Source organism: Danio rerio, chromosome 9, assembly GCF_052040795.2.
Source record: "Danio rerio strain M-AB ecotype USA chromosome 9, GRCz13ab, whole genome shotgun sequence".
NCBI lineage: Eukaryota > Metazoa > Chordata > Actinopteri > Cypriniformes > Danionidae > Danio > Danio rerio.
This window is the reverse complement of record NC_141029.1, coordinates 3,081,089-3,095,335: the sequence shown is the minus strand read 5'-3', so window position 1 is coordinate 3,095,335 and position 14,247 is coordinate 3,081,089. Positions and strand designations below refer to the sequence as shown.

Genomic DNA, 14,247 nt, shown 5'->3' with positions numbered 1-14,247 from the left:
AATAGATATACTGACTAAAAAGTCTTCATTATTATGCCTGTTCTAAAAAAAAAGGACATTTTTGGTGAAGTTATTCCCTTTCCAGGATTGAACTTGAATTTTTCTTTTCTTTTATGATTTCAATGTTTCTTTTTGAGGTGTTTCTTATTGGAATTATGCTGATTGCTTCAATGAAAATTGAGGACTGTTTATACTGTATGTCTGCAAGACACATTTGGTTATTGTTATATTTTATTAGAAAGAAATACTTCATTTATATGATATTAAACATGTATTTATTATTATTATGATGGTGGAAATTTAAAGTTTGTCAGTTTATAATATATTAATAAAATGTAAACCCTGAAGGAATGCCTTGCTTGTTTCATCTAGTCTGCATTTCGCGCGGTTTGTGGCAAGCCCTTGCAAATGAGCTCTGACCTTTGGCGCCACGGCAGACGATCCTGTAAGCTCAATGTGATTTCAAACAGAAACATTTTATTCATCTTTATTCGAATACCCCCAGGCTTCTAGTGTTAAACTTTAAACATGTGTGTGTTAAGTTCGTAATTAAAAGAAGAACACAGCTCTTGTATCTTCAACCTATAAGATGAAGTTACTTTATTAGTTTTAATCAGCTTCCAGGACTGTCGTGTGGCGCGGAAGGCAGTCACGCCCCTTCAAGAATTACCCGCCAACTTCCAGAGTAAACTCTGCTGCACAGGATTGGAACACTCGCACATTCACGGAGGACTCGGGCTTAGTGTAAACTCAAACACTCTCAGTAACAACAACCATCTGCAACAATGCGTTCAAAGGTACAGTAAGGCGTACGCCATTTTTTATGACCTTATTTTAACTGTTCTCGTCTATTAACGTAATCTTGGATTGTTTTTGAATGAGTGTTTGAATGAACGGTTTTGCGGCGTTTAAATTGTAATTAAAGTCCACCATTACGCTGAAAAGTTAAATGTCCATTCAGAAATGTTGAGGTATTTCTTTAAGATGTATTTTTGGGAGAATGTTTGTTTGTTTGTTGTAGTAAACTTGTGAGGCTTTGTTTGGAGGGGGCAGGGTACGCCCTCAAACTTATCAAAAGTTCGTTAACTTGGGGAAATTAACGGTTTAAAGCATGTTTCTACTATTTAGATAAATAAAACTTATACTTTGAGATTTTTGTGTCAAATAAACAGTGAAGAAATTCATTTACCTCCAAACGGGTCGAAAATCTAATACATAACTATTTATTTAGGTGTTATTGAAATTGTTTAGATATCAGGTATCATATAGATTTTAATACACCAACTGTTTAATCGTTGATTATTTTTATTAATTTTTTTTTGTTTGTTTAACCACCGTGCCTTTGGTCAAGTCACAGCATTTTACCCATTTTGTGATTAATTGTAAACCCGAATTTTATCACACTTATTTGTGGATTGTTGTACAGTAGTGTTTTTAAAAAAAAATTATTACTCTTTAAACAACAGATACATGACAATATTGTAAACAAAATATTTTAATATTATATAGGGTGATGGAAAGTAAATAATAACAACAGCACAAAAAATAAATAAAAATAAAACAATCACAAAAACCAGCAGTATAAGTATTTAACTAAAATTCGTACAATTATAAACAAGCAGGACCATTACATTAATCAAAAATGTTTAAACTAGAGCACAAATGGGCAGTTTTAATGGCTTTCTATTAGCAATATTCTGAATAGTACAAAAGTGATTTTTCAGTTCCTGGTAAATAAATAAATAAATATATATATATATAATTTTTTTTTTTTTTTTTGGAAAATTTACACTTATGAATTTGAAACTTAATTAACTATATAAATGGGTTAATTACAAAAACTTTGCTATTCAAATTATCACAAAATATCCAAAAGTTACTTTTTCAGAATGCAAATTAAAATTAAAGAGTACCTTTTTGTTTAATTAAAAACAAGCCTCATACCAAAGCTTTTTAACATGACTACGATGCCAAAAGATGTGGGGTACAGTTTCCAAATGCAAAGAACAAAGCAATTTACATCCATATACCTTTTAAATTTACTGAGGTATTGTTTAAACAGGTAGAATTTATTAATTAGTTGAAAAGATATTTCTTTTATCTTATTTATAACCAAAAATTTGTGAGTTAATGACCGAATACTTACCCATTTAGGAATTCTTACAAAATTATTCCAATAGGTAATAGAGCTTTCCAAAAGAGAAATGAATAGATTTGTTATTTTTAGACTAAGAAACTAATTTTACCGCACATTGTACCAACTAGACTGAATATGGGCAAATTAATCCAAGTTACAGCTCTAAATAAGGAAACAATATTGGAGTTAATTGCAGAGAAAACCAGAGAAAATTCTTTGGGAGTTACAGGAAAGTTAGTGTTGAAGGTAACGAATGAAGCAATTTACGTAATTTTGCTTTTCTGAGTAACGAATAAATTAACGCACTCTAAAAAAATAAGTAATATTGAGTAACTTGAAAATGTAACGAGTTACTTTTTTTGTTTAATTATTAGCTTTTAAAAGATAAATTGCTTCATTAATATTATAGTAGTCCCGATGAATCACAGTCTACAAACGCATTGAAGAAAAGGAGATTTTACTTCAGACAAATAGTACAAAAGTAGCAAACGCATTGCTTTAAACCTTTTAATAATCTATATTTTTAAAGGTTAAATGTAGGTGTAATGTATTGTGCATTGATAATTGCAGCGCTCCTATATTTTAAAAACAAAAGTTCTTGTTACTTCAGTCAGGTTATAACAAGTACCGCAAAAGTCACTTTTTATGGAAAGTAATGAGTTACAAAGTAACGCAACTAGTTGTTGTTTTTTGGGCGAGTAACTCAATTTTTAATGCAAACTACTTTTTAAAAGTAACTTTCCACAACACTGGTTGTACATGAGTTTATTAACAAATTTTGTACAGGGTAAAGGCTAAGTATATATTGCAAAGTTTTGTTTTTTTTTTGTTATTGTTATTAACTAATGTTTTGTTTAAAGATCATGTAAAATTATTGTTTAATAAAGTTTCCCCCAACTAAAATGTTTGGTTTCTAATTATGGTTCCATTTTGTAAAACATGACCTGAGAACAATTGACTGAATTCTGACCCTCAAAAAAGATTATTGCAGTATCAGTAATACTAGACTTTGGCATCACTTAATTAGGCTTAAATCTGTATTTTGTATTTTGTCTAATTATGCTTTGCATTGTTTAAATTGGCTGAAATTTGGCTTTATATTACCGTTTCTGTTCTCTTTGGGTGGTGATGTATTTCAGTTAAGGATGGCACTGATAATGTTTTGTCCTGCAGAAGCAGCAGGCATCCCCTCCGTCCACCAGGATGAACCTGCGGAGCTACAGGAGCTCAACAGTTTTGCCTATGGAAACCTCCTCATCCTCTTCAGATGACAGTTGCGACAGCTTTGGCTCTGATGGATTCGGCAACTCGGTATGAATTTTTAATTTATTTTTTTGTCATATGTAAAATTCTCTTATCACAAAATAAAGTCGGACAGGTATATATGCAGCCCAACATAAAGCAGAGCACTATTGTATAAGACTGAAGAGCTTTATTCCACGAAAACAACCATCCTGTATGTAATTTATCCTGCTTATTGCATGGCTACTTGGACCAAAACAACAACATTAGGCACAGGATATTGTTCTGGGCTGTAATAGCTTTGCATAAACTGATAGAAACCAAAACGGCTGATGGAGTATACACTAACCTACTCATTATTATTCAGAAAGAAGATGGCACCAAACAGTCAGAAACGCAAAGCTGACAGAAACAAAAACTTTCAATGAAGTATACACTAACCTGCACGTTATTCAGTCACAAGATGGTGCTAAAAAAAAAAAATCATAGGCAAAGCTGACCGAAATGAAACCAGCTGAGTAAATCATACCGTATGAGCCCGTGTTATTTAGTGGTTGTTACCTGGGACTAACATACCTTCAAATGTTACTATGTACCAATCAAAATCGAGTGCAGCTTGTGTAATTGTGTAATTATTGATTCTGAACCTTAATTTCCCCAAGATATTTATTTTCTGGCTGCTCGTCATCAACCCTGATCTTTTCTTTTCTACAGAAGAGGCCACAGAGGCAGACGAGAAGCTCCACTCAGATGGAGAAAGTGTTTAATGTTCTCCCTGTAACTGAAGAGGAGGATGCCTGCAGCGGGTTCGAGAGCGAACTCAACGACGAGCTGACAGAAATGGTTTGTATCTACAGTAAATGCTCCTTAAGTGTCTTTATGATCTCTTTAAAATAGACAGATTTTAGTAAAAGTACAAATGAAATGAACTATGAGGTTTTGGGTGTGGCTAACATATCTAACCACGCCCTTCCAGCTGTCAGTTTTGATAATAAACTGAAATTGTGAGGAGTCGTCTGACCGGTCGTAATAACTTTCCCCATCTTTCTAAATGAAATGCCTACTTAACTACATCCAATCATCTCGCATTTGAAAAAACCAAGCCACGCCCACTGTTTTCTCATTTAATATTCAAGTGTCAGGAGACCACTTCCAGTTCATGTGGACTTTAATAATAATAATAATTTTTTGCCTTTCAGAAAATGGACTCTGATGCCGAGGCCTGTTCACCGCCCAGGAAAACCCGCAAATCCTTCACTCTCCGAGTCGCCATGAAGTTCCCGACTAAACGCAGCAGTCCATCCAAACCAGTGAAGCCTGAGCCTAAACCTAAAGCCGAGACGAAAGACCCCGAGTCTGACTCAGAGGGAGAAAACTTCATGCTGAAGAGAGCGCTCAACATTAAAGAGAACAAAGCCATGGTGAGTGTTAGTATTATGTGTGCATATGTACTCTGAATACCTAGCTGTAAACATTAAAATGCATCATTTTTGAGAATCAACTGAATTTTATTTACATTTATTTTATTTTTGTGTCTATATATTAAGGGTGTCACGATCCTCCAAATCCTCGATTTGATTACATTTTCGATTCTAAAGGCACGATTCGATTTTCGATTATGAATAATTAATTAATTAATGACCAATTAATTATTTGTAGTCTACCGTTTAAACTACCTGACCTGCATGGTCTTTGTTTTACCCATAAACAAATCATACAGTAAATGAATAAAGGCAAGATACACACATAATTACCACCTGTCAATCACTTTTTCTGCGGGACTCGTGAATAGGCAGTGATCTGTGTCGTTATAATGGCGTCGGTAAAAAAGACGCACAACCAACAGGAACCAGCCAACAGTATCTGAGGTGTTCACTAAAATGACTAAGTACAAGTGAGTGAAAGATTGAAGCAGTCCTCTGACTGCCTGGACCTGCTGTCTCGAGTGCATGGTTGTGTGTGTGTGTGTGGTCACGTGATGGGCGTTTTCAGAGGTAGAGAGGAAGGAGCGCTGCTCAGAAATGCTACACGCCACTGTGGATGTCAAATCGTTGTCGTTCTAAAATGCCATTTAAAAACAAAGACAGTGTAAACAGGGCCTGAGTGTGTACTTTTCACGAGCGGATTTGCAACGGGGGCGGGCGTAAGATCACGATGCCGGTGTTGTCTATCGGATGAACCGTACGTAATACGTACATAGCAGAGCTTGCAAAACTGTGGGGTTTTTTTGTCGACAACACGAACGTTGTCAACATAACTCACTGGAAATCCAAAATGCTTCCACACCGGCGACTTCATTGAAAGAGGAGAGGGTTTAAGTTCTGTCGATGGGTCTCCTGCTTCTGCAGTTTAACAAGCTCTTCAACAAGCCTGTTTTTTCCCGCTTGGCAAGCCAAGCTGACGTGACATGGGGGCGTGGCAGCATCGACGATTCTATTTTTTGATTCGATAATCGAAATTGAGCATAAATTCAGATCGATTTCGATTAAAAAAAAAATATATATATATATATATATATATATATATATATATATATATATATATATATATATATATATATATATATATATACATATATACATACATACATATGCATACATATATATATATATATAAATATGTATATACATACACATACATACATACATACATTTAAACAAAGGGGTAGTTCACAATTGTTCTAAACTTATGTGACTTCCTTTCTTCTGTTGAGCACAAACGATTAAAGAAAAAACAGCCATTGGTTTCTAATGTCTTCCAATGTCAGCGTTCTTCAGAAAATCTTGTTTTGTGTTTAGCAGAAGAGAGAAATGTTTAATGTTTATGCTCTTAAGTGTGGGATTGTGTTGAAACTGTGATCTCCATCATCTAGCTTGCTAAACTAATGGCGGAGCTGGATAAAGTTCCTGGACTGTTTCCTGGGAGAGCTGCTCTGACACCAGGCAATGTGGTAAGATTTTACAATACTAATAATAGTGGTTAATGTGTGGAGATAAGACTAGCTGCGTCTGAAATCACATACTATTATAGTATGCTAAAATCAGTATGTGAGCCAAGTAGTATGTGAAAAGTACCCGAATGGCTTCCTACTACCTCTGAGATTCTGAAGTGCGCATTTGATGGACATTACACTACCCCATGAAGCACTGCAAGATAATTCATGAAGCGACGCAACTAACGTGATGAAGACAAAATGGCGGATGTAGTATGTCCGAGTTTCTTTCATACTCATTCATACTGTATAGAATGTACTTTTCTAATAGTTGAGTAGTACATTTAAATGCAGTACCAACTGAGTAGTTGGTGATTTCGGAAACAGCCAATGTTTTTATAGTGGAAATCCTTTGGATGTTTTGAAAAGGTGTGTTTTAAGCAGGAGGAATAAGTTATCAAATATTGAATTGAAAAGTCATTTAATGTTTAATATATGATTTGTAAAAATTAAGTTTGTCATCTCATTAAAATATGAAGTTGTTCTTAACATGTTTTATTGATCTTGCGATAAGTTGCTGATTTGTCAAATAAACAAACAAACAAAAATGAGGTGATAATTGGAGCCGATAACTAACACTTAAGTTGATGCTGTTTATTTAATTGTGGTGTTTTTTTTTTTCCTGTACAGGTTCGTCGTGTCCCCCGTCGCTCTCTGGAGCCCATTGCCGCCCGCAGGAGGAACCCTGAGCGCACGTCTCGGCCTCACACACGCTCTCGCTCTCTGGTGGACGGACCTCCATCGCCACCTCCAGAAGACGAAGAGGAGGACAAATACAGCCTGGTGCGCAGAAGCAGAGGTTATGAGGATGACGACGAGGAAGAGGTGACTCATTTTTTTCCTCAACTTTTTTTTTTTTTTTTTTGGATTTATTTATTAATTTTGTTGTTGTTATTATTAATAAAATGTATTTGTATTTTTTTTTTAGTTTTTAAATGTAGATATTTTCTGTATTTTGTAGTTTTTATTATAATTTTTTTTAACCTTTTTTATTTTATTGAATTTTTTTGCTCCATATTAATTTAAAAGTATTTAATTTTAAATTTAATTCAATTATTATTTTTTTATTATTTATTTATTTTTTTTACTTTCACTGTGATCACAGTTATCACTATCCTTAAATGACTTGCATGTTTGTCATGATGCATCAGTATTGATGGTCTTTGTGTGTGCCAGCAGAAGGAGCCACGCCGGCGCAGTTATAACAGCTCTCTGACCATTCCTCATGTGGTCAGGCCTGTGGAGGACATCACTGAGGCTGAACTGGAAAACATCTGCATCAACGTCAGAGAGAAGACCTACAACCGGGCCACCGTGAGTCTCAAATGCACATCATCTGGGGCTTTCAGTGTCATCAACTGTTTAGGCTTTTTTTTTTCTCTCTCTCTGTTTTAGTCATTTTGTGCCGATCTGGCAGTATCTTCAGTCAAATGCAGCAACCTGTTAACTAACATACCATGATAATGTCAACCTTAAGATCTTAGTTCCCAAAATTACCATTTCAGAGACTGAGAACTTAAGGTTGATGACCTAAAAGCTAAATGTAAAGTGTGTAAAACTACTATTCCACTGTCCCAATATGGAAAAGCATTTCAGTCACCCAAACAGTAAGAAAGTCAACTTGAAAACAGAATGTGAGGTAAATTAAGTCTTCTTGTAGTGGCAATTAAAGTCATGCAAAATGATAATTGAGCTAAAATCATTTCGATATTGTGCATAGGGTTGTAACAATATACCGGTATGACGGTTTACCACGATTTGAACGTGCACGATTATCATACCATGAACAATTGCATATCAACGGTTTTAACCCTTAAAGACCGAGACAGCCGCCCGCGGCTAAAAATAAGTATTGCTCTTAAATGTTTAATAACTTTTGATCCGCTGATCCGATTCATACAATTCAAAGATTGGCATAAAGAAGAGAATCTCAGCTTTCCAGTGCTGTATCACATAACGTATCATATCACGTATCGGACTTTCAGAGGCTCCGGAATAAGTGCGGTTACTTCATCAAAATTTGACAACGCTGATTTGACAAAGAAACGCTCGTCACTGTGTCTCCGGACAAACCAGACATGATACATTGATGCATTGTCCCTCCTCCATGCCCAGATTGGTTCAAACTCGCAATATCACAACCAATAAGCATAGGTTTCGCTTTTGTTTGTGGACCAACAATGAGCTCTTTGAACAACACGGAATGAGAGATAGGCATACATTTCTGCGCGGCTAAATAAAACGCAAAAAAAAAAGTTTTGCATGAAATAATTCTCATACTAAGTACTTTTGCATGCACAGCAGCACAGAAACATGACAAAACAGTGACACAGCAAAGACGAACTGCTGCTCTTGCTGTTTTCAAAAGACGCAAATGAAGGTGCAGCTGTTTGTCTGCATTGCAGACAACCATATCCAAATCCACAAACAACCATATCCATGCTGGCACATAAAACCTAAGGATGTTCCATATTGAATCTAGTTTCGTTATGTAACTATTTATAGTATAGTAAATATTTATATCTATTTTTTACTGAGGATTTGCACCATGTTTATTTGGACTTTGACACATTATTTCTTTTTTTTTTTTTTTTTGTTCATTGTAAGTGGTGTTGTTTATAGTAACTGAAAATATATTATTTGGAAAAAGTCAAATTTGCTTCACTGTTCTATTATTTTGTAACATTTGTAACATCCCGTATACCGTGAAACCGTCAAACCGTGGTATTGTTTTAGACGATTATCATACCGTAAAAAATTCATACAGTTACAACCCTAATTGTGCAAACGTTTCTTTATTTGAATATCTTTCCCCAGTGTGGGTCATATAAATTGAACTTAAGTGAGTTAAAGTCAAGAAATGTGACGTTTGATTTGACTGTCAACCATTTTTTTAGCTTGTCTAGTTGGAGACTCTTCTTGAACTGTTTTTGTTCTCCATCAGGGCTCCACCTGCCATCAGTGCCGCCAGAAAACCACTGACACCAAGACCAACTGCCGCAACTCGGAGTGTGTGGGCGTCCGCGGTCAATTCTGTGGGCCTTGTCTGAGGAACCGTTATGGAGAAGAAGTCCGTGACGCCCTCCTCAACCCGGTGAGTGGATTTTCCATGGGTCATGGAATTACTGCAGTATCGAGTTGTCGAAGCATAATTCCAGAAGTTAGGATTTGTTTAATTTTTAATTCATTTTAAATTGTTGATTTTATTTATTATTATTATTATTATTATTATTATGTTTAAATTTATTTTTTAAATATTTTTTTATAAATTATTATTATAATTTTATATTTAATTGACTGTTTAAATTTTTCAATCTATTTTTATTTATGATGCTGGGTTTTGTTTAAATGTTTTTTTTTAATTTAATATTTTATTTTTTATTTTTCTACAGTTTTTATTATTATTATTATTATTATTATTATTTTGTTTAAATTAATTGTTAATTTTTTTTATATATAGATGATGGTGGTTGTTGTTGTTGTTGTTGTTGTTGTTTTATTTTTTATATTTATGATTTTGTTTAAATATTTTTACATTTATATTAATTAATTTTATATTTATTATTATTATTCTGTTTAATTGTTACTTTTAATTATTATCACTTTTTTTTTTTTTGTTAAATTTTTTATATTTATCATGATGATGGTGGGTTTTGTTTAAATGTATTTATTTTTAATATTTATTTGTTACATTTTTAATATTATTATTTGTAATTTTATATATTTTGTATTTTTAAGTTTAGACTATTTTTGGCCATCATTTTTTTACTGGCCATCACATGTTGACTGAATACTAAATGTTTAAGACCTTCAAAAACTGTCCTTTCACAGCCGTACAAACCGCAAATACTTCTGTATTTTTTATTTTAAAAATATTTTTTTGTGTGTGTGTGTGTGTGTGTTTTAGATGTCTTAAATTCTGTGGGGGGGTTTTCTTCGCCTTCAGTCAGGGAATTTAATGCTTGACTTAAAGTGGAAAACTGGTTTTTAGGCATCCTTTACCACCACAAGCTCTGATTTCATCAGCCTATGTCTCAAATTGATCACAGCACATCTTTAAATCGTGTGTTATGTTTTTCTTCTTGTAGGAGTGGCTGTGTCCGCCATGTCGAGGCATCTGTAACTGTAGTTTCTGTCGTGCCAGAGAGGGCCGCTGTGCTACAGGTGTGCTCGTCTACCTGGCCAAGTATCATGGATATGACAATGTCCACTCTTATCTCAAAAGGTAACTGCACAAACACACAAAAATGTAGTGATGCAAACCATAAATGTTTATCTTTGAGAGAAACATTCACAAAACATCCTAAGACTAAAAGTCTTTCCTTTCAGGCCGTTTTTGGAGAAAATCCTAAATATAATGGGAGTCAGCCTTCAATATAAGAGTGCTTTCACACCTGTGAATCGATTCAGTTGTTCCGAAACAGATTACAATTGTTACATTGTTGCTCTTTGCTCTTGGAGCGGTTCGCTTTCACACGGCAAAGTTTCTAATCGGACCAAAAGAGCTAAAACAAGTCACGTGTGTGACAACAAAACAAGTCACTCTCCTCACATTGGTCAGAGTGTCAGGGTTTACTTTGCAGCGTCCCGCTCAGCTGTCAGGAGAGGTGGTGGTTTGGTGGTGATTGACAGGGTGCGCGTGACGTGTCTGAGGAGAGACGCGGTGGGGAGGGGTGAGATGGGTGCGCGGCGATGCCTATTTGAGGACCGGGAGGGAGACGCGAGATTACCGGGAGATCATCACTCGTTTGTGGGCATCCGGAGACTCGCGAAACTTCCCGCCATACTCATAATTCTCTCTTCATATAGCCGTAAGCCTATTACATATTCATAAAACACTGTGATATAACTGCCCTCGGATCGGATCGCTTTCTCACTGCAATTGAACCACTCCAGGGTTCGTTTCAATCGAGCCGAGACCACCTCACTCAAGCGATCTCGGAGCGATTACTTTGGCGCGGAACAGAGCGCGATTGCCCTGTTCACATATGCCAAACGAACCGCGCTAACTGGGCAAACGAGATACGTTCCGAAACAAAAGTGTAGGTGTGAAAGCACCCTCAGATTCTTGAAACAGTGATTTATTAGTCTATTTTGATACTTCTAAGCAGTGAAACATTAGAAGATACTTTTAGTGCAAAACTAAGAACAAACCTTCCTAAAATGGTTAATCGCAATCTGCCTTAAATCTTGGAGGTGTTCACGTAAAGTTAGAAAAGTTTAAAATTGCATGAAAAAGGACATGTTTGTTCTATAAATACAAATTTGGCCCTTTTATATATATATATTTTAAAAATGTAAAAGCATTTAAAAATAGATTTGCTTAATTGAAGTGCATAAACCTAGTTGGATTTTTTTTCTTTTTGCAAATCTTCACTTGACCTTCATTTTTAAAATCTGTTAAATTAAAATCTGCTATTTTCTTTTATCTGTTGTATAAGACTGAAGGTCATTTGTTCTTCAAAACAGCCTTTATATTTTATTTATTCTGCTTATTACACAGCTACTTGGCACAAAACAAAAATAAGACTCAAAACATTGATCTGAGCCATACATGTTTACTAATTATTTTAAGGCAATGCTGACAAACTGAAATGGCTGAATGGAGTATACATTAACCTGTGCATTATTCCGCCACAAGATGGCAACAAAGTGGCATGACAACATGAATATGGATGTGAACGTATTCACTAGCCCCTTTCACACAGTGATTCCGGTAAATATCCGGAAAATTACTGTAATGACTTTACCGGTAGATTAGAAAAAGCGCTGTTCATATTGGTGAGGATGTTCTGGAATTTGTCCGGGAAAAAACTATTCACACATCCATTGCAATATAACCAGAAATGAGCTCTAATCGTCTGCGCTTACATTTTGTAAACACAGAAGGGTTCGGGCTTTTGTTGATAGTACATAATGTGTGTGTTTGCTGGCGCTCACCAGCTGCTCCGCGTGCACACACGTCAAGCAACTGAGGCAGAGCTTGAAGGTAAACAAACAGCGGTTTATCATAAGCATTTTATTGATCATTTTTAACAGTTGGCATTCAGAAGGATCATAGAAAGGTTATCTAAATATTCAAAGGCTTTTATTTTCATAAACCGCACACATGTGAATGTGTCTAAATGTTCTGATTGGCTGGAGTAGATGTCTCATGTCATCGCATACTAGACATGCAAATTACCGGTCATGTTGCAACTTCTCTTTCTGGAAAATTGCCGGCAGTTTGCCGGAAAGGTCTGTATGTGTGAAAGGGGCTACTGACTGTCAAGATGATTCCAAGTTCCCGGATGAGTCTGTGTTGTTTAACGGTTGTTGTCTGGGAAGAACACCTTGGAATGTTCTGACCAATCAGAATCAAGTGTTCCAGGCAGCTGTCTAATAATTCCTTAAATTGTTGCTAACTTGTTTCAGTCATTGTGAATGTGTAGACAGTAAGTTTGAGTGTAATGATGAACTTGTTTCTCTCTCCGCAGTCTAAAGAAGGAGCTGGAGGAAAGTGAATAAAGCCATTTATCCATCTGTGGACTCCATCCATAACTGACGTCATTCTCAAGTGCTACATGATCTCCAGAGCTTCATAGACCTGCTGCAGGTTCAGTTTGTGTAGACTGTTAAGTTTGTCTACATGTTCCTTTAATTGACATTGTTTTAAATGTGTAATTTTTTTTCTTCCCTTGCAAAATTGGAGCGTTTATCTCTGTACTGTATTGGTTGATCTTTGCTGCAATACTTGTTTTTAATGTGTTTTTACCGCGTTCTTATTGCTCAGTGGGTTTGCAGACGCTGTTATGACGGCGTGTTTTTACTGCTGTAGAAATGGAATAAAATCGTGACTTTTTAACTTCCGTCGTCTTGTGTGGGTCACTGAATGATGTGCATCTAGAAAGGAAAAATGCAATCAGAAACGTCTATGTGAACCGGAAGTTGCTGAGATTATTTCAGTATGTTGATGTACTACCAACTTAATACCGAATATTGAGTAGGGGATTGTTTTTCATTAATATCAAAGACTGTAGAAAATCAATAGACGTTACTCCTGAGCGGACATTTGTGCTGCGTTAACCAATCAGGAGCTTGCTCTTGTAGGGGTGTGATTATGACATGGTGCCTGTTGTTGGTGTCCAAAAAGGAAACGCTCCCCAGTGATGGGAAATCACTGGTTTTTCTCTTCAGTCAATTCTCTGTAAACCCTAGAGATGGTTGTGCGTGAGTCCCAATAGATCAGCAGTTCCTGAAATACTCGGAGCAGCTCGTCTGACACCAACAACCATGCCACCCACGTTCAAAGTCACTTAAATCCACTTTCTTCCCCATTCTGATGCTCTCTTTGAACTGCAGCAGATCGTCTTGACCATGTCTACAAGCCTAAATGTTGAGTTGCTGCCATGTGATTGGCTGATTAGAAATTTGTGTTAGAAAGCAGTTGGACAGGTGTACCTAATAAAGTGGCCGCTTAGTGTATGTGATTTCAAACGACTCCATGTCAAGTCACTTTCCTAAACGGCAGAGTTAGTTTCAACATCAAAAGTCGACAGAGCAGAGATCAAAGTCCCAATGAATGTTTTTGACACTAATACAGGGGTGACCAACCCTGTTCCTGGAGAGCCACCTACCTGCAGATTTCAGTTGCTACCCATATCAAACACACCTGAATCAATTAATTAGGACCTGAACACCATGTGATAATTATAGGCAGGTGTGTTTGATATGGGTTGCAACTAAAATCTGCAGAAAGGTGGCTCTCCAGGAACAGGGTTGGCCACCCCTGCACTAAAAGAACAATTTTGGTTGATGTGCAACTATCTCAATATCCAAAAGGGTAACCTTTATGACCATTTTTTTGGTCTAAATCTTCTATTTATACACAGTTAAA

The 14,247-nt window shown here is 35.9% G+C and overlaps 1 protein-coding gene across 3 annotated transcripts; it reads left to right on the top strand.

Moving 5' to 3' along the window:
* Window positions 1–700: 700 nt before the first annotated feature.
* On the top strand, window positions 701–13,215 carry cdca7a (cell division cycle associated 7a). 3 transcript variants are annotated; one of them, NM_001017574.2, is made up of 10 exons: window positions 701–797; window positions 3,311–3,448; window positions 4,094–4,222; window positions 4,579–4,800; window positions 6,252–6,329; window positions 7,002–7,196; window positions 7,551–7,685; window positions 9,316–9,465; window positions 10,460–10,596; window positions 12,848–13,215. In NM_001017574.2, the coding sequence occupies exons 1-10, from the start codon at window positions 786–788 to the stop codon at window positions 12,876–12,878; spliced, it is 1,227 nt and encodes a 408-aa protein (NP_001017574.2). In that variant the 5' UTR covers window positions 701–785; the 3' UTR covers window positions 12,879–13,215. The 3 variants fall into 3 exon arrangements, 2 of the variants coding, with proteins under 2 accessions (NP_001017574.2, XP_087122546.1); XR_015498827.1 differs by having other exon boundaries at window positions 717–797; window positions 7,548–7,685; window positions 10,460–10,753; window positions 11,436–13,215; XM_087266420.1 differs by having other exon boundaries at window positions 717–797; window positions 7,548–7,685.
* The last annotated feature ends 1,032 nt before the right edge of the window (window positions 13,216–14,247 follow it).